This window comes from Megalopta genalis, chromosome 6, assembly GCF_051020955.1.
Source record: "Megalopta genalis isolate 19385.01 chromosome 6, iyMegGena1_principal, whole genome shotgun sequence".
Lineage (NCBI taxonomy): Eukaryota > Metazoa > Arthropoda > Insecta > Hymenoptera > Halictidae > Megalopta > Megalopta genalis.
In genome coordinates, this window is record NC_135018.1 from 22,592,603 (window position 1) to 22,612,478 (window position 19,876).

General features: G+C 30.0%; 2 protein-coding genes across 5 annotated transcripts; one reads left to right on the plus strand and one right to left on the minus strand.

The window, feature by feature from the left end:
• The first annotated feature begins 1,279 nt into the window (after nucleotides 1–1,279).
• LOC143259778 (P protein) lies at nucleotides 1,280–10,096 on the plus strand. 4 transcript variants are annotated; one of them, XM_076523340.1, is made up of 18 exons: nucleotides 1,280–1,441; nucleotides 1,898–2,011; nucleotides 2,466–2,622; nucleotides 2,834–2,908; nucleotides 3,301–3,418; nucleotides 3,751–3,823; nucleotides 4,238–4,428; nucleotides 4,614–4,723; nucleotides 4,836–4,995; nucleotides 5,277–5,348; nucleotides 5,521–5,652; nucleotides 5,974–6,228; nucleotides 6,334–6,468; nucleotides 6,827–7,021; nucleotides 8,060–8,293; nucleotides 8,538–8,796; nucleotides 9,531–9,624; nucleotides 9,741–10,096. In XM_076523340.1, the coding sequence occupies exons 2-18, from the start codon at nucleotides 1,915–1,917 to the stop codon at nucleotides 9,826–9,828; spliced, it is 2,445 nt and encodes an 814-aa protein (XP_076379455.1). In that variant the 5' UTR covers nucleotides 1,280–1,441; nucleotides 1,898–1,914; the 3' UTR covers nucleotides 9,829–10,096. The 4 variants fall into 4 exon arrangements, with proteins under 4 accessions (XP_076379455.1, XP_076379454.1, XP_076379456.1 ...); XM_076523339.1 differs by having other exon boundaries at nucleotides 1,281–1,441; nucleotides 2,831–2,908; XM_076523341.1 differs by lacking the exons at nucleotides 4,614–4,723; nucleotides 4,836–4,995 and having other exon boundaries at nucleotides 1,281–1,441; nucleotides 2,831–2,908.
• A 482-nt stretch (nucleotides 10,097–10,578) lies between these two features.
• On the minus strand, nucleotides 10,579–17,147 carry EloA (transcription elongation factor elongin A). Its single transcript, XM_076523343.1, has 9 exons — nucleotides 16,665–17,147; nucleotides 15,983–16,251; nucleotides 14,824–15,818; nucleotides 14,337–14,509; nucleotides 14,052–14,221; nucleotides 13,884–13,975; nucleotides 13,591–13,790; nucleotides 13,215–13,494; nucleotides 10,579–12,945 (listed from the first exon to the last, which is right to left on the minus strand). Exons 1-9 carry the CDS (start codon nucleotides 16,731–16,733, stop codon nucleotides 12,866–12,868), a joined length of 2,328 nt encoding a protein of 775 aa, XP_076379458.1. The 5' UTR covers nucleotides 16,734–17,147; the 3' UTR covers nucleotides 10,579–12,865.
• Between the last annotated feature and the right edge of the window lie 2,729 nt (nucleotides 17,148–19,876).

Sequence of the window (19,876 nt, forward strand, 5' to 3'; positions counted from 1 at the left end):
TACGTAAGCATTTGCAATCGATATGTTCTACTTTTATAGTTCTTTACATTTTATAATATAAAATGAATTTTTCGCCCGATTTGGATTAGACAAAGGTCAAGAGTGAAGAGACAACAGACTTCATTCAACATGTGCATAATGCAGTACCTGGGAATAGTATTCAATTTTGCAATTTTTCTTTCGTTTCTTAAAGCTTCTTATAAACATAACTGATTACTTTCGATGAATGTAAATACGCGAAAAGAATTTACATTGTTACGATTAGAAAAGCTTACCCTCACGAAATTATGTACTCTTCAAACGTACTTGTAAAATGGTGAAATGAAAAATGGAAAACTCGTAGTATACGATTGCACTAATAATATTATTTTTAAGTAAAATAAAATTCTATAAATAATTATGATTGACCTGCTAGAATTATTTATAAAATCATATTCTACGTCACAACTTTATACGCAGAACTAATAATTTTATATGCAATATTATGAAAGAGTAAGTAAATAATTTTTTATGTATGTGTCGAATACATCTTTCTACATGTATAGGTGGTAAAATAGTGCAGTAGGTCAAAGTGAGCTAGAAAGCCCAGGAATGTTTTCCACTGTTAAGTACTCGGTTGCTCGTTTACAAGCGTTTTTAGTACTTCTCCTGTGGTACAAAGTACAGCCTCTGTCTGCAGAAATAAGTACATATGTACTGTACGTCATACGTACGTCATATGTACATATGTACATAAAACTCGCAAATGTGTTCCATTATTAATCACTGGGATTAACATTTCCGAAATATCTGAGATATTACGAAACACCTCATAGAATACATCCTTACATTAAACATATGAACGATATCAATCATATTATCAATAACTGAAGAAACTTTCCACTTTCACTGTAATATTATGTAAATGCTTATACTGAGTATAAGTAAATGTATCTACCAAGTTTTATGCATCTTTTCTAAATTAAAATATTTTTTATTAAACTGATATATAATCATAATTGAGAATGTGTTAGTGATAATTGATAAGGTTAAAGGAAATTTTCAAAATTCAGCTTCCTATCATTTCCAAATTCAAATACAAGTAATCCATACACCTAGATGCAAATATTTTATACAAATATGAATTATATAGGTTCATAAATTGTTTCGGAATGAAAAGTCTGATAGCCTATACTCTGTTATCGTGCGTTTAAAATTTTAACTGAATTTAATACGAAAACAGATCCTGAATAAATACTGGGTCGTACAAGTAAACATATAAGTGTTGAGTCCGGTCTATTAGGACAGAAAGCAGTATCACTGCGACGCAGTCTTTCGTCCTTGCCCGTCCAGTTTACATATAAATAGATTGGTTTCACTGTTCAAAATTTTATAAAATTTTAGCGGTTACAGTGCCACTGTGTCAGTGCCCCTTGTTCACACTGAAATCATCGTCTCTCTCGTAAGTAATAATAAATTAATCTCCTAATGGGCTAATTTTTTCAACTTATTGAGTTTTAATTCGTACAAAACCCATATACATATATCGCGTTTTAAGAGTTGGGAATTAATTTGTAGAGCATTGTTTTCTTTAGAAAATTAATTTAAGGATAATGGTAATTAATATATCATTCCGTTAATGCACTGTACGAACGCTAAACATTTGTCTACAGTTTCATAAATAAGAAGAAAGACAAAGGTAAAATGCAAATTCGAAAGCGTAAAGTGAAGTGCACTTACATGCACCGAATAGATATTACTTATGTAATAAATGGAAATTTATAATATTCATTATTATATACACTCAATAAATATCATAGATATATTATAAAAAGAAACAATAATTATAATTTACTAAGATACAACTGATTAATATCTTGTTGAAATAACTAATTCATAAAGATTAATTAATAACTAGGAATAAGCAACACTACAATGGTTGAAAACGACAGTAGCGATGATGAAACTGGCTTACTCACACCGATATTTCTCAGGAGAGGATCTCGATGCAGTCGAAGAACACCAGGACCAGGTATGTAAAATTGCACCTTATGTTATGAAGACAGTATCTAAAACAACGGAGACATAAAAAACTAAATAATTCACGACACAAAGAGTTAAACGTATTGTAATCTTACAAATTGATTACGGTAATTATTAAATTTATAGCATCATGATACGAGATTTTATTTTTTTATTTCATTTTAGAAGCTTCATTGTTTTTGAGCAGAAAGTATTATTGAAACGAATTGTAGCCTCTAGGAGTGATAATCTTGTCGAATCTCGGAACACATAAAGAATATAAGAATGTATTAAACGGTATAAGATAATTCTTATTAGTTAAATTGAATTGATGGTACTGAGTACTTATTAATTAAATTAAATAGAATTTCCGATTTTTAAATTGTATTACCATTTTGAACTATAATAATATGTGTACAGCATATACAATTTCTTTTGTTAACAATTATCTGTTTTTCCCATAGGGACTCCGTCTTCCATATCTAGTTCAGTAGTTCTGGGTCAGATTCCAGAAGATGTACTTCGTGTGTGGAGTCAATTACCACCGGCTATACGTTTAGATCCTAGTTTAGCAGCATTTCAAAGAGAATACAACAGATACCATCAAATCGGGGAGGGAAGGTTCGTGTCTCCGGAAAAACAATTATTATGCAAAAATCGTAGTTAGAAGTTGCAACATTCGAAAATCTTCGTTTTAAAAAGAACTACAATAAGAATGACCATTGCAACTTTTCTAATTGAAAAATTGTCTGACTTTACGAAATAAATTTTTAATTTATTGTCCACTTTAATATGTTTTTAATTTTTTGTTGATGTTCTCTTTTTGCAGTAGATGTTCCGATGGTGGAAATAGAGATTGTCTCGTAGTTAACATGTCTGTAGAAACGCAGCCCATAATTCCTCAAATGTAAGTTATGCTTTTACCATTATTTAGGAAACAAATAAAATTAATGATCACGCTTTAGTAACACAGAATAATATTAGACATTATTTTACGTAATAATTATTTTAGATATTACCTCAATCTCTTTGTGATGAAATTATTGCTGTCAAATACATACATAATATATAAAAATAAATAATATTGCTCATGCGAGTAAATTACTGTATTGGAAGTTGATTACTTTATTCTGATTAAAAATGGAGAAAAAATTGCTTAAGCAGCAGATATGTAGTGTGTATGTATGCATACCCAGTCAACAGTCAGTGCATCACTATAATTTTCTAATAATTCTCGCTACTGATTCGTCATTATAACATAATTATTCGGTCATATTATAATATGTTAACAAATTTCAGCCTCTGCGATGAAGATACAAATCAAGATGATATAAACGAGACTGATGAAGGTAAACAGAAGCCATTTTACCGTTACATAAAGTTAACGGTACTCTTTTGTTGTTGGTTAATATTCACGGTGAGTTTATCTACCTTTTATTTCTTTAGAATTACTTAGAATCTACTTAGATGTTGTTACTCAAATGAATGGTTTTGTACATCAGAACTTAGAAAATTACAGGAACTACCATGTTCATTTTTAACTCCTTGCACTACGATCTCTTTCATAACTACGTTGATTAGCACATTTTTCCCCGTAATAATTTCTTTAGTAGAACGAGACAATTCTTGTTTCCGTTTACAAATTTTGCTTTGATTCAGAGGAAATTAATAACATTCATATGCAAGGGTTAAACATAAAAGATCGCCTATTAGAGTATCGCCTTACATTTATGTATTTTATAATTGCAGTTATTATTGATGATCAAAAGCGAAAAGATTGAAACGATGTACCAAATTTCCATACCGAAAGATCAAATAAGAAGTATCCTTTGTTCCTATTAAATGTGTTTGCATTTTTATTTAATTATTGCTTTAAAAGTCTGGATAATATTTTACTTTTATCATGGCTTGGTAATTAACACTCGGACTGCGGTTACTGAGTCATATTGACCTAGTGTAGTTGAATTGTCACTCAATTTTCGGCAATTAAATTAAATGAATTGCAGTTACTATACTAAGAACAACAGAGGAACTGACAGGTGTATATCAAGTATCTTCAAATATATGTTTTGGAAAATTGTATAATTCTAAAAATGGTTCGCAATGTGAGGACTAAAATCTAAATACAATTTCAACTAAAAGAAGACTAAAGGCATTTACATGCCACTCATCTATATTACAGTCTAAATATAAATGTCTTACTGTCGTGATTGATACGTTCCTCAAGTTTTCGTAGATTATAAATTGCGTGGAGATATTTCCAGTAAACAGATTGATGTGATCATCGAAGGTTCGCTATTACCACCAACTAAGCTGCCGAGTCATATGAATATATCTGAAAGATATTTAATGTTGTGGCTGGAGTTAACAGAAATCAAATCAGATACCATTAACAACTCATCAACCGATTTTCCTAGTTACATTAAGGTAATATGCGTTGAAGAAAATCATATTTAAAATTGTACATAATTGTGCACAAACTATTTACTCGGAACTTCAAGGATCTATATCACTACTGTGTGTACTTAATGCAAATACTGAATTAAAGTATAAGAATCATCTTTTTATATATATTTATTTGGATATTTAAGTTCTTTGTATGTGATGAATAGAAAAATGTTAGCGATGTATGGACGTTATCGGTGCTGCCAGAAAATCTGATAGACATATTTCCTGGACAGAGACATCACAAGATTTTCGGACTTGAAAATGTTGATATAAGGTATTCTAATTCCCATCAGTTTGTATTTTTCTTTTTATTCGAAATATATGGTATAGAAAATTTGAAGAAATATTTAAAAGAGGTACTTAAATATTTATATCTTAATTTTTAGTACATTGGAAGACGGTGTGTTATCGATTAACCTGCAGACAAACTTGAAATCCAGTTTTGCTGTGTCCTTAAGTTACGATATGTCATTGATAGACAAAAGTATCGGTGTAGCATACGCTGCAATGGTTTTAGTGGCATTATACGTATTAATAATATTTGAGGTAATTAATACGTATGGCTTGAATATGTTTTTGAAATCAAACATATCAGATAGCTATAAGAATTACCAACTAGAAAATATCGAAAATGTATTACTTTTTTTCCGAAATGTTCCATAAAATTAATTATTGTTACGTATGCCATCAACAGTATAGTATTCGATAGCATGTTCACAAATATAAAACTAACTAACATTTTGCTTACAAATATGTGAATAAACATATTACTTAATATAACGTTTAACTGAAATTAATATGCCGCTTCTGTTTGTAACCGATTTTAGGTTGTACATAGAACCCTCGCTGCCATGTTAGCGTCCACGATGTCAATTGCAATATTGGCTGCTTTAAATGAGGTATATTGTAGAAGGTTTTAGTTAAAAGTACATTCAACTTTTTCACTGATATCTTTTTTAAAGTTTTGTATACGTTCTGATGAACTTTTAACATATTCGAAAATGCAGTTGTTATTTATGAAATATTTATAAAATATAACAAACTGAAAAATGAAATTATTTATAATTGCAGAGACCAACAATGAGTGAACTAATTTCGTGGATAGATGTTGATACACTAATGTTATTGTTTTCTATGATGGTACTTGTTGCCGTTATCGCTGAAACTGGCTTATTTGACTGGATGGCAGTCTTTGCTTATAAGGTAGAGCTCATTATCAAGATTATGTGTAATAACTATATTCTTTATAGTGAAAACTATAATAAATATAATTATGAACTTCGTTTAAGCTTTACATGTGTGAATAATAATCATTAATCGTGCATATAAATTTGCCATATTGTTCATAAATATTATTTATTATTATCCGGAATTTATATACGACAAATCGACTTATCATTAAATTAATATATTAAATTATATATGGATATTACTAGATTTTTAATTTCGAAGAAAATTGCCAAATACAAAAGCATATTTCCACGTCCAACTATCGTCGTGATATTTTGTCTTTTTTTTTCATAGATAACAGGAGGAAAACTATGGCCACTTGTGAGTACATTATGTTTCTTCACTACATTATTTTCATCATTCTTAGATAACGTTACAACAGTCCTCTTAATGACACCGGTAACCATCAGATTATGTGAAGTAATGGAACTAAATCCAGTCCCAATATTAATAGCAATGGTGGTTTTCTCTAACATTGGTGGCGCCTTGACACCCGTGGGTGACCCGCCGAATGTAATTATTGCATCAAACCGTGATGTTATAAACAATGTAAGTATAACGTGATAATAATAATAAGAATTTCTGTGTATTAAATAATATTGTTATCTATGTAATATTTATCTATTTATAATACATTACGTTTATATCATTTAGGGTATCGATTTTAATACATTTACAATACACATGAGCATTGGAGTAATATTAGTAATAATTGCAGTCTACGCTCAATTACGATATATTTTTCGAGATGTGACAGTTCTTAGATTCGACGAACCGCAAGATGTACAAGTATGTATAATTTCTCTTAGTGCAATTATCAAATTAACATATTTTACATTTTCCTTTCGAATCCTTAATTCATATATTGCAATGAAAATTACCATTCATTTATTATACGTTCATATAATAAGAAGTTATTTATAGCTTAAAGTATTTAATACTGAAATAGATTTTTTCTATTATTCTAAATGAAAACTTCGATAGTTTGTGTAGTGTGTGCGTAATTAACTTCGAATTAACTTATAATACATATACTTCATGGACACAGCTTCAAAATAAGTCGCAATTATCGATATTCAGTAATGATATAGAGCAAGGACAAAAGATTTGTATACATCTGACAATTTTTTGCCTGTCTTCATCGTAGGAGTTGAGACACGAAATTGCTATTTGGCAACGGGCGGCTGCAAGTCTGTCGAGTTACAGTAAAGACGAAAACTTAGTCAGAGAAACTTTACTAAAAAAAGTTCAACGGTTACTCTCTCAATTAAAGAAAAAGGTACTCACCGGCAGTGTTGCACTTAAGAGATACGAAACTACCCTGGAGGAGCTACAAGAAAAGGTGAATAACAATTCTATACAGTTTTATAACATCGTTCGACTGAATTTCTATATCTTACCAAAAATCTGGACTTAACCCCTTGCCATATTTTGACAAGCCTGACTCTTGAAGAAGATTTTTAGTAATAACCAATTATTATTACGTATGGATTTCATTCTTTTAAGTCGGTATACAATTCTGCTCTCTTGGCGTCAATATTTAAATATTCAAGTTGATGTAGGCACACAATAAATATGTATTTTTTTTTTCTAAGAAATTATTACAACCGATAAGCTTCTACTCTTTTTATGAAGAAAATGGTACGGCAAGGGTTTAAATGAAACTTCGTTTTCTTCGTGAATAGTTTCAGTAGATTATTAGTAAAATCAAGCATTATTGAAATTTACATGTGACAACTTCATGAAGATATAAGTCACATAATCGTAAATGTAATAAATACTGCAATTAATTTAATAATAATTTTTTAATAATCATTAACCCGATTATTGATTTTCGATAAAATAGTGTAGACATTAATTTATAATCATACGAAGATCGTAAGTACTTTTCATTATTATTATTGAGAAACACTGAACTCTCTAGGTTCCTTCGATAAGCATAGTTACTTACTATTACTTGAGCTTACTTACTTAGCAAGAAAGTTACCACTTTCCTTTATTTACTGTATGATTGGAAAGTTCTGACCGGTAATGTATAAAATATTGTGTGGTATACACATACATATGTACGATTTAAACCCTCATTCGTCCCCCATTTTCGCAACTTAATTTGTCCCATGGTGTCAAGTTGATGCGACGGTGAAGAATCAATATGATGATAGTAATCAATATTTTCACTACGCTAATTTATTCAATGTTATACATTATCTCAGTTCAACAAGAACTCACATTCTCACTTACGCGTAGATGAAAAAATGTTGATATGTATTGAGACAGTTATTATAATTAATGTAGTTAATCCGTAAAAAAAGAATAGTCACATTTATTTCAAATTGGCAAATCTAGAATTAAATAGGAATAATTTTATTTTACTTTACAGTATCCCATTCGGGATAAATGGCTACTGGCGAAGTCTGGATTCACGTTAATATTCGTGATCGTTATGTTCTTTCTACACAGTATTCCGAATCTGCATTTGTCTCTAGGCTGGATCACGTTAGTTGGTGTTCTTCTGCTGCTAATTATAGCTGATACTCAAGATATTGATGGACTTATGGCTCGAGTGGAATGGACCACTTTGCTATTTTTTGCATCATTATTCATTTTAATGGAGGTATTATAAAAATACTAATTTAGTAATTTGTTAATGTTTAACAATATGAAAGAAATGTAAACATCAAACTTTTTTTTAGTATTTTTACCTTAATTTTTTAGATATGGTTTCTTTACTTCTACTTCCATTCAACTATTAAAGAAACGAAGAAAGTACTTATTCCATCGTCTAGTTTAACTTTTTTGAAACCTTTGATTAACCTAAATCATACTATTTATGTACATAACATGCTTGATTGTTACAGGCACTTTCTCGTTTAGGTCTTATGGATTGGATAGGAAAGCAAACAGAAAATATTATTCTATCAGTGAACGAATCATCACGATTGGCAGTGGCTATATTATTAATACTTTGGGTGTCAGCTATCGCGAGTGCGTTCGTTGACAACGTACCTTTATCAACTATGATGATAAGAATTGTAACTAATTTAGCACAAAACAATGAACTTGGATTACCATTACAGCCCTTGGTCTGGGCATTAGCGTTTGGCGCTTGTATGGGAGGTAAGGGAATTTTTTAAAAAAACTTCTGGAACATTGTTTCAACATGCTAATGATAATCTTAATAATATCAAATGATGAAAACATACGCTTACATAACAAAAGAGTACTGCTTCGTTATTCCTGTACTCGGGTTGAAAAATGAATCGATTTATTAGTAACACGTTACCATCCTTGTTTCATTTTCAATAAATTGTGATTTATTGGGTCATTCGGGAAGTTGTTTAGTTCTTTGACAAGAAAATGAAAGACGAGTAAAAAGAAAAAAATTTGTTGACATTTTTCTGGTAGCTTTGAAATCTTATCCACGTAGAAGTCATGTTTTTTATTGGCAAAATTCTGAATCAAGTGCTTTTGTAATAAACTTACAATGCGAATTTTTCTTTATTTTTTTGAATAACGAAACAACTTCTCGAACAACCAAATAATAAACCCTTTGCACTACGATTTCTTTCATAGTTACGTTGATTAGCACTTGTTTATCACTAATAAATTTTCAGATGAGAAAGAATATTTTTATTTATTGCATACCAGCCTTTACTATAATGTTTAAATATTGATAACAGAAGAGTAGAATTTTATTTCGGCTTAAACGAAGTATACATATAACATCATCTACATTTAGTAGATTATGTTCGTAATGTTTTTCATGATGAGTCTGACACATTGTTACAGTGCAAGGGGTTAATGGTGTTACTATAATGTTATTATGTGGTTGAACGGATTAATATTTGTAGGAAATGGAACTCTTATTGGAGCAAGCTCTAACGTAGTTTGTGTGGGTATTGCTGAACAACATGGATACAAATTTTCGTTTATGCAATTCTTCAAGTAAGTTTCTCGCTTTTCACTACCTAGAAACTCAAAATCATCGAAACCAGTATAAAAACCTATTCATTATTCGTATCAACAATATTAACGAATAGTTTTCAATGTATTTATTTTAGAGTCGGCTTTCCAGTTATGTTAACCAGTACTATTACAATAACTATGTACTTAATGATCGCTCACGTCCTTTTTGGATGGAATGGCTAATTAACTTCATTGCGACTTCGCATTAATATGATCTTTTTTAAGATAATTTTACAATCATATTATCATATTATAGTTATATTATTATTATAATAATTACTATATTTATTAATTTATATCGAAAAAGTTGTTAATTGTAACAATATATATGCAAGAAAAAGTTTTTTTAAACAATTTTATTACAATCTGTACTATTATATACATTGTTATCTGGTTGATTATGAAAAGACTTTTTAAGATAATCAAATACATTTTATTGTACAAATACAAATGCATCTGCATTTCTGGTTGTTAATAATTTATTCAAAAATAAGATATCAAGATTTTCAATACCTATATCCTAACATTATAGTGCAAACATGAAAATATTTATATTCTTTTTATGATAATATGTTATTTATTAACTTCATTGTACAGACTAAAATCATATTTAGGGAAATAAGACAGGTACAGAAAACAATATGATCTCTTAAAAGCAGATAAATACTTTTAAAACAGAAATAATATGAATCGCGAAGGTTTTCAAGGATTTTCACATAGATCAATCATTGATCAAAATATTACTAAAACGATTAGTAAATTTAAACATTGCAAATAAGACATAAATATATCACTATAAACTATATATAAGAAATTAATTCAATACGTAATTATCCTGTAGCCCTATATGCATTGGTTTTTCTGATTGTAAAGTAAATTAACGAAAATGTAAACAGGTTTTTATCGCAGAAACTAATATAGAGTAATATTCAATTGTCTAGTTTTCACATGCTTTTTTAATTTTTTTTTCAATTACAGTATGCGTATGTTTCTTTCGCAATATTATCTTATTATTAGACTGCAGATGTTCATGCATAACTTATAATAGCCCTCAACTTGCGGAATATAGTGTACTAACACTATATTATGAACGCAATGTACCAAATTTTTATTATAAATTAGGGACCGAAATGGGGCGTTTGCAAAAACATCCACAGTGTATTACATACAACAAATATAAAACTATTTGTGACATTATATTCATCATTTTTAATTATTTTACGTTCCAAGAATGTATCCAAATCCGTTTTGTATTAAATAGATAAAATTAGGGTACCTACATAAAATAGGATATTTTTTTCATGTGTAGAATGAAATTTGATAATTCGATATATATATATATTATATATATATATATAAATCTATGATTATACAATAAATAAAACAGCATTGTTTGAGACAAAATCATTATCGCTATGGAAAATTGTGTATGTATGTACATCATTATGGATATTATTTACCAATTTAAGGATTAAAATTTGTTCTATATAAACCAGCGCCAAATATACAGAATTCTATTCATTTATCAAGTTATAATAATCTTATTGTAGTATTCCAGATATACCATTCTGATCAAAATATCTTTCAAACTATCATGTAACACGTTGACTGAAATATAACAATGTCATTAAAATCTCATTAATTCAAAATCAAAAGCTTATAATTATGTTGCAGCAGTATGATCGATACTAGTATAGATGTGAAACACGATAAGAACTTTCTTCGAAATCGCTAATTATGCATGCAAATATTATGCTAATAATAAAAAATTATATAAATGTTTTGTTTAGAAGTCAACGTGTTAATTCATATATATGCATGATAATTGAAATTGACAGGTAACTTATTCCCAATACAGAATATCTAAAAGATCAACATCCTACGTTAAATACATATATTCCATTACAATGTCCGCTTAAATTATGTATATCACGAATAAGAATAAAATAAATTTTACAGAATCGTTTAATCATGATCTGCTACTTAAAGAAAGTATTACAAAAATATTATCATGCAGTATTTAAATCGATTTCTATTTGCATATATGTCCACTTGTATCATTAAACAATTTTGTGATCTCAAGTTCTCTGATCTGACACATTACTGAATAATCCGTCTAAAAAATTTTTTAACGCAGCTTATTTCTAGTTACTAAAATAATTTAACATTATAATTATCTAAATATTATTAGTCCTAGCAGATTTTTATTACAATTCGGAAATAAAAATTCATTATACTTCTTACATGCTCAATTGCATGCTCCATCTTTATGTTGATCTGTGATGCTCAATATCATGAATAGTTTATATTCATTATTTGCTGCTGTAGTATTACATATTCTTTTATGCTCACTTTTTCATATTTCTTAATAAACAAATATTTACAATTGTAATGTTACGAAATTAACAAAACACGGCAACAAATGGGGCACAGTTAACATACAACTTTAAAACTTTAAATTGCATATATGTAGATATTTTTTGTTAAATAAACTGGAGCACAATGAGAAAGTTAATTTTTTAATTGTTTGTCTCGTCGTATTTTTTTGTTTGTGCATTCCAGCTATTAAATTTATAATGACTTTTTTTAATAGACAATGAAGTAATTACTTGCATTTTTGAAAAATTTTTCAAATTTTTGTATGAATTAAGAGGTTCCAAGAATGAAGATGTTCTGCAGTATTTGTAGACAAAACTGTATTACTGTTGTAACTAAACTGACGGTGGTGTAAAAAATCTTTTTATAATATCACTTATATCACTTTGTTCTATGACCAAGTAAAGAAATGCAAGGACGATGAAAAGTATACGTGACAAAGTAATCTCAAACTGAATTCACTTAAAACTTCGTATCTCTAACAAAACACCTCTATCCTCTTAAAACCTTCAATTACTAAACAAACTTTGGTTTCTATACCTGTACAATCCGTGAACCTGATTATTACGTTTATGATAGAGTGAAAAGCACTGCACAGTTATTTTCATATATATATACTATCATTACACGATCAGATTGGTTAATTCTTGAAATGCCTAATATAACAAGTGTACGTTTTAACATATTTTTGTTATGAATACACGCTTTTCTTATTTGATGAAATAATCAAGAATAGAAACTGATATGACTGATGTTATTATAATACATGTACATAAACGCAAAATGCATTATAAATTGATGCATAATTTAATTAAGTAATTAACTTTGTATGAAATAGCATAAACTACCGCTTGTAACGTCCTTTTATTAATTGTAGAGCTTTTGCCATCAGAGGTGCTTTCGTTTTCTTCATAGAACCGGATGCTGATGAAATAAAAAATAATATTTAATGGAAACATACTTTCTAATTTAAAAATTGTATAACTTTATCATCTCGAATAATATTTAATGCGCATTCATTGTTGAATATAGACTACTCTCTACTAAAATGTATGAACTACAATAATTTACCTATAGAATCTAAATTCGTAATTAAAAGTACTGCCCCTCCATTTTATCAGGGGTGGACAGATATACAAAATATTGATATAGTTTTTAAATTACTGGAATTTATCATGCAAAAGAATACTTACATGTTTTAATACGAGCCATAGGTGGTGGTGGAACAGAAATGTTTGTTGCAGCTGTGGGACCACCACCACTAATTAATTTGTTCTTTAAACTAGATGTAGAGCTAGGTAGAGAATTTGCAGTCCCATATTTAGCTTGCTTTTTCAGAACATTCCTAGGTGGTTTAACAATGTTGTCCACATACGCAAGTTTTGTAGATCGTACAGGGACAGATTTATCAATTGATTGTTTTATATTAGCTGTAAGTGTTTTCAGCTTTGCTTCTCTTTCGTCTAAGCAGCGCTAATAAACAGAAAAATCAAAGATTTCATAATTAGTATGAATCTTGTAAGATACAACTTTATAACAATGTTAATTTGTATTAAAAAAAGTATATACCATGTACATTTCACGCCATGTCTCCATTTCTTCTCTCTGTTTGTTTCTAAACTGACGACTACAATGAAATTCCCACAAACGATTAGTATCTTCAATTAAATAAGGATTATAATGTTCTAACATAAATAACTGGTCTGCTGTGGCACGTTCTAAGACAGTTTTTATGATGTCATAAGGCACTCCACCAGTAAATTCAAGTGCTACACATAAAACAACCAAAATTCAACATGCTATGTACTGTGTTCACTGTTAGATTTCTCTGCAAATAAGTGTTATTTCTTGCATATACTTACCATCGATATTTTCTATTAGTACTTGTGTACACATTTCGAATAAGGTTGGTACAGTTGAATAACCGGATTTATTTCCTGAATACACTTTTGTCCTACAATTTTAAATCAACATGTTATATTATATATATACTTCTCCGATGATAATTTACTTTGACTTTAGACAATTACCTTTGATTTTTAACATATATCACATCAGTAAGTGATTTATCTTCCTCTTTTCGAGCAACAGGATTAACATATGGCAGTGGTTTATAATTCGGACTAATTTCAGGCAGTGTAGAGGCCAAGTCTACACTTAGTGGTTCTAGTTTCACATTTGATAATAAAAGAGATGGTGGCTGTAATAGAGGATTCTTTTATTATATTAAAATTTATGAAAATATTGATTACTTGTAAGTTTGCTGAATAGATTGATGCAAATTATACTGTATAATATATTTATATCCATCTTACTTGTAAAGGATCATTGGTTGGTGATTCAATTTTTGGTACTGGCTTTTTAGGAGATATTGGTGATGGTTCTACTTTTACTGTTTTCGTAGAACTTGTACTTGCAGAATTGTTAATACGCTTCCTAGATGGCTGAGTCATTGTACACATACCAAGTGCCTCTGCAAAACTGGCACCTATATAAATGTAGAAACAGAAGATATTAATTATTATATTAATAAAACCTACTTTTAAATTTGTACCATATAAAAATATATAATTATAATTAAATTTTCTAATTGCATATAAGGGATAATTTTATTGAGGCGTCATTTTGTGTATGAAAATAAACTAATCCTTTATTTGAAAAAAAGTTATTGTAATCATATACAATAAGTGAAATTAAATTAATATTTTTGTTAACAGAAAAAACAAATAATTACATATTTGATCATTACTGTGAAATCTATCATTAAAGATCATTATTGTGATTATCTCTTTATAAACTAACCCGAATTACAATCTATCCCTTCATCTCCATTAATTTCTTGCTTAATTTTCACTGATTCTTTAGGTTCTTTCGATCCATGCTTAGTATGCTTTGCATCCTTATTTTTGTTGTCAAGTTTATTTTTTTCTTCTTTATGATCCTTTTTTTTACTTCTATCTTTACTTTTATCACAATGCTTATCACTAGAGGAACTATTACGATGCTTCAACTCTGAGGAATCTTTATTGGAATGATGACCATCAACTTTTTTGGACTCATCTTTACTATGACTTGTTTGATTATCACTTTTGCATTTACTTCTTTCTCCACTATCTTTTAACTTGTTATTTGTTGAGTCACTTCTGTGTTTACTGGAGCTGTTCCTCAATTTTTCTTGCGAATCTTTTTTCTCGTATTTATTCTCATTTTTATTTATACCATCTTTCTCCTTAGGCTCTTCTTTTATTTTAATTATATTAGCTGCAGTAGTACTGTAATGCTTTTCAGAAGTAGAAATGTAAACTCCTTCTGGTACTTTCCTGGAGATACCTTCATCATTTTCACTTTCTGAAATTTTCCTTCGTTTGCTTTCCTTTTTTGAATTATTGGAATTTTCACTTTTTCGTTTTCTATAATTTTCTTCATTGTTTTTATTCAAACTACTGCTATCAGAAGATTTACTAGAATATTTTTCTGTGTTTTCAGATTTATACTGACTGTGTTGCTTCGACCCATGAATGTCATCTTTTTTAGAGGCACTTTTATTATCTTTTAGAGATTCTTTTACAGTTCGAGATTGATGTTTTTGATTATGTTTATCTTTCTCATTCTTCTTTTGCTTCTCTGATTCACTATTAGAACTTTTGGTGATATCACTGTTACGTTTTGAGTTAGTCTTGTCAGATTTTGGTTTTGATTCTTGTTTAGATATATGTTTATTTTGTGATGAATTTAATGTTTCAATCTTTTCTATTTTATGCCTATGCAAATGTTTTCCACTTTCTTCATTTTTGTGTCTGAAAAAAACATTAATTTCAATTGTTATTTGCACATCAATATTATTTTCTAGTATTAATACACTTATAATTATGTATAATAATCAATTAAACATTATAACATTATATATTATAATATAGATAAAAGATGGATAATATAACAGAAAAATATAATTCCTTTGTACCTTATACAATTTTCTTCAGATTGGGGAGATTCACGACTGTCACTGTAACTTTCAGGAGCATCGGGAACACATGCTTCGTCTTCCTCATCACCTTCACTAGTTTCTTCATTAGCAACCATTGCCTTCCACTTGGCAACAAGTGCTTTAGCAGCATCTCCTACACCATTATCGTATTTTCTCAATGCATTAACAGTACGTCCAACTCCAGTCTCCTGAAGATGTTGTACTGTCACTGGCAAATTGGATAGTTTCGAAATACAATGTAACATCTATAACACAGAATAAAAAAACAATATATAGTATAATTATTCAACACTAGTATACATGCAACTGGCAAAAATTATAAACATTAAAACGAAAATATCATAATAAAATTATATAATCAAATTTAAATAAAGTAGAAACAAATATTTCTCTCAATCTTACCTTGACACGTACAATCAAATATAACAAACAAAAAGTGATAATAATATTAATGCTTTTTTTTCATTCAAAAAAAATATACATTTTATGTCTTAAAACTAGATACGCATTAAATTTTCGACAATGCTGTATCTAATTTAGATATAACTGCAATTATACTTGAGCATTGTGAGGTTATTCTCAAAAGACAAAACTACAATATTATTTTAGGCATCGCTAGAAACTTGAAAATTATAGAAATTATTGTCAGAATACATACTCTATCTCCGTTATCATCGCATTTTTCAATATTTCGCTGATAATGTTTAATTTTGTCTACAACAGACATTATTGCGGTTGCCAGCTGCTAACGACTGTTGTCCTGTATTTATGGACAGCTAGATTGGATATGACAACGAATTACAAATGTATTTTCAGTTGTACGAAGAATTTACTTTTATTAGCTTCACGATAAATATAATCAATTGGTTTACACCCATAATCAAACAAGGAAATGTAAAATATTATTTTATATGATATTAATGAAAAAATCTTATATTATATTTAATAATCGAATACTATACGTAAAACACACTTCAAATTACGTATGTTTTACATAAAGACAATGGTATTAATGTAAAATATTGTAAAACTGTGGAGAAAGTAACAATTTACATTCCCCAAGAGTTAATACTATTATCAACTGAAATTAAAATATGGTAGAAGTATGCACTGTCAAAAAGGAAACCGTTTACACTGGAAAATTCTAGTAACATTCACTTCTAACTAGATAAAGGCACTACACTACTTATGCCTCACCGTAGTAAGCCATTCTGTCTCACGATAGTAAGCATTTTTATCCCCACCATTTTAATGCGCATCCAGGACCGCGCAGTTGCTTTAGAAAGAGAACGGGAGTTAATCGAGAGAAACAGAATAGAACCAGCTATGTATGAGTGTCCACATAGACGAGAAACCTAGGCTGTCTCGCTTTACCGTGCTTGCGGTCTCACTCTTTTCGCGCATCCCTACCCCTGACGCTCCATTTGAAACACGCGGTGCAATATTCGACTTGTACTTTTCGCCCTGTAGGATTTCCGTCAACGAACGTTTTGAAACGACGATTACCGTAGCCTTGTGGCCCAAAATTTGGGTTGTAAACCGTCTATCGCCAGGTCGGAACGTCCAGGGACCCAAAGTCATTTGCCATGGCTCGTACAAAAGGAGTTTCCGCAGTTAATTCTTTTATTGCTGGTATAGATAACAACTTTAACATATAACCAACAATATAACCATACCTGCGGAAACTCATTTTGCCCGAGTAGTGGCAATTTCTAGGCTTTTTTTACGACCTAGGGCCCATTAGGCCGTACGGTTTACAACCCCAAATCTGACCTGAGCATGAAAGTATGGTGTGAGGCTCAAACTCCGTAATTACGGGCTGCGAAATTCAACTTTTCTGATTGAATCGCAGAAAAAATTTTCCATATTCCTCAGGCTCTTCTATTTAATAATAACCTCCCCTTTCAAGGCCTCAAATTCATGTAAGCCGGAACGTTCGTCCCTATTCGCTCCAGAAGTGAGAATGTCGATGCCCGAATAAAAGACAATTTTCTATGTAACCCAAACGCACAAACACAGCCATTTTTCCTTATATTGCTAGTTTCGTCGTAAATTGCGGATCAAAATTTTTATTAGACGTTTTGGAATTGTTTCATATAGCTTTTACTCTTTTTTGTCGGTGAATTGTTCCAATTTTCAATATTGAACTCTCTAAATCTCTGAGTATGAGAATTTTTTGTACATAATTACTAAATTAAATATGTAATCTTTCTAAGAAAATATGGATGCAAGTTTCAGTTTCGTTTTTCAAATTTTTAAAAATAAAAATCGTATAAAATTGCGAAATTATTCGTTGCTTTCGAAACTCCTTCTCGTAGAGTAGAGCATTGATTGTTGCCCGTTGCAGTTGATAAGTACTAGATAATTAAGAGATAGATAAGTAAGAATAGATAGAATTAAAACAAAATCATGTGACGTACAGGTTTTCGAAAATGTTAATAACACTGTCCGACACGATTTTTGGGTTTCTATAGCCACTATGAAATTCTTGTAGAGCTTCACTCCCTGAACAAGAATCCGAAAACCGAATTGCTCCATCACCCTCAGTTTTTTAAATAAACGAACTTTTGTAAGAACCCAAAATTTTCGACAAAAATGAGGTTTTGCATGAAAAGTACAAACGTTAGAAAGTTCTAATTGGTGTTAAAAGATAGAGGAGAGTTTCCCGAATATAGTGGCATGCAATTTATTAATTGTTTCTGGTCCTAAATAGCAACAAATTGATGTCAAAGTTTAAAAAAGTGTCGACGTGAGCAGTTTCTGCGTAATATTTTTGTATTTTTACGAAAAGTTTTTTGTTCAGCACGAAAACTCTACGCAGGATCGGATTCTGTAGACATTTCTGAAGAAGAAACGGCCCGATAGAAGTGTCGGAACGATGTACATTTCGAGTAGGTCGAGAAAATGTTCGTCGACAACATGTACACGATGTTTTGCCGCCATGTGCTTCGCTGCTCGCTTCTCTCTGTCCGACAGGGCCGAAGCTATGGGTAATCAACACCGATGGGGGGATCCAATGGGGCACCCACTTAGCGTGTGGGGCGTGCCATTTTTTTTTAGTACTTCAATGTGCTGTCTTCTTTTACATATTTTTATGGATAATAATCGCCAAACTGTGAATCATAAATTAAAAATGGAGAAATAATAAAAGAAAAATAATGAACAAAAAATATTCATTTTATTCTGAATTTGTTCGAATTACAAGTATATTATGTATACATTTATCATTAAAATTATAACGATAATTTATATTTAAATTATAAAAATAAAAAAATATATAAATAAAAAAAAATAATAAATAATCATTTTCAAAACGTTAAACTTCTTGAAACATATCGTTAAATATATATTTAAATATTTATTTACTTATATGGCGTAGAAGTCAAAATTATGCTAGTGTTAGAATACTTTCGTTACCAACTCCAAATACTCTGGTGTGATTTTTTGTGTGAAATATATCACAGTTTGGTGATTATTATTCACAGAAATATGTAAAAAAAAAACATTGAAATACTAAAAAAAATTCAAATATTATTTACGAAAAGTGGGTGCCCCATTGGATCCCTCCATCGGTGTTGATTACGCATAGCTTCGACCCTGCCGGACAGAGAGAAGCGAGCAGCGAAGGACATGGCGGCAAAACGTCGTGCACATGTTGCCGACGAACATTTTCTCGATCCACTCGAAATGTACATCGTTCCGACACTTTTACCGGGCCGTTCCTTCTTCAAAAATGTCTACAGAATCCGATCCTGGGTAGAGTTTTCGTGCTGAACAAAAAACTTTTCGTAAAAATACAAAAATATTGCGCAGAAACTGCTCACGTCGACACTTTTTTAAACTTTCACATTAATTTATTGCTATTTAGGA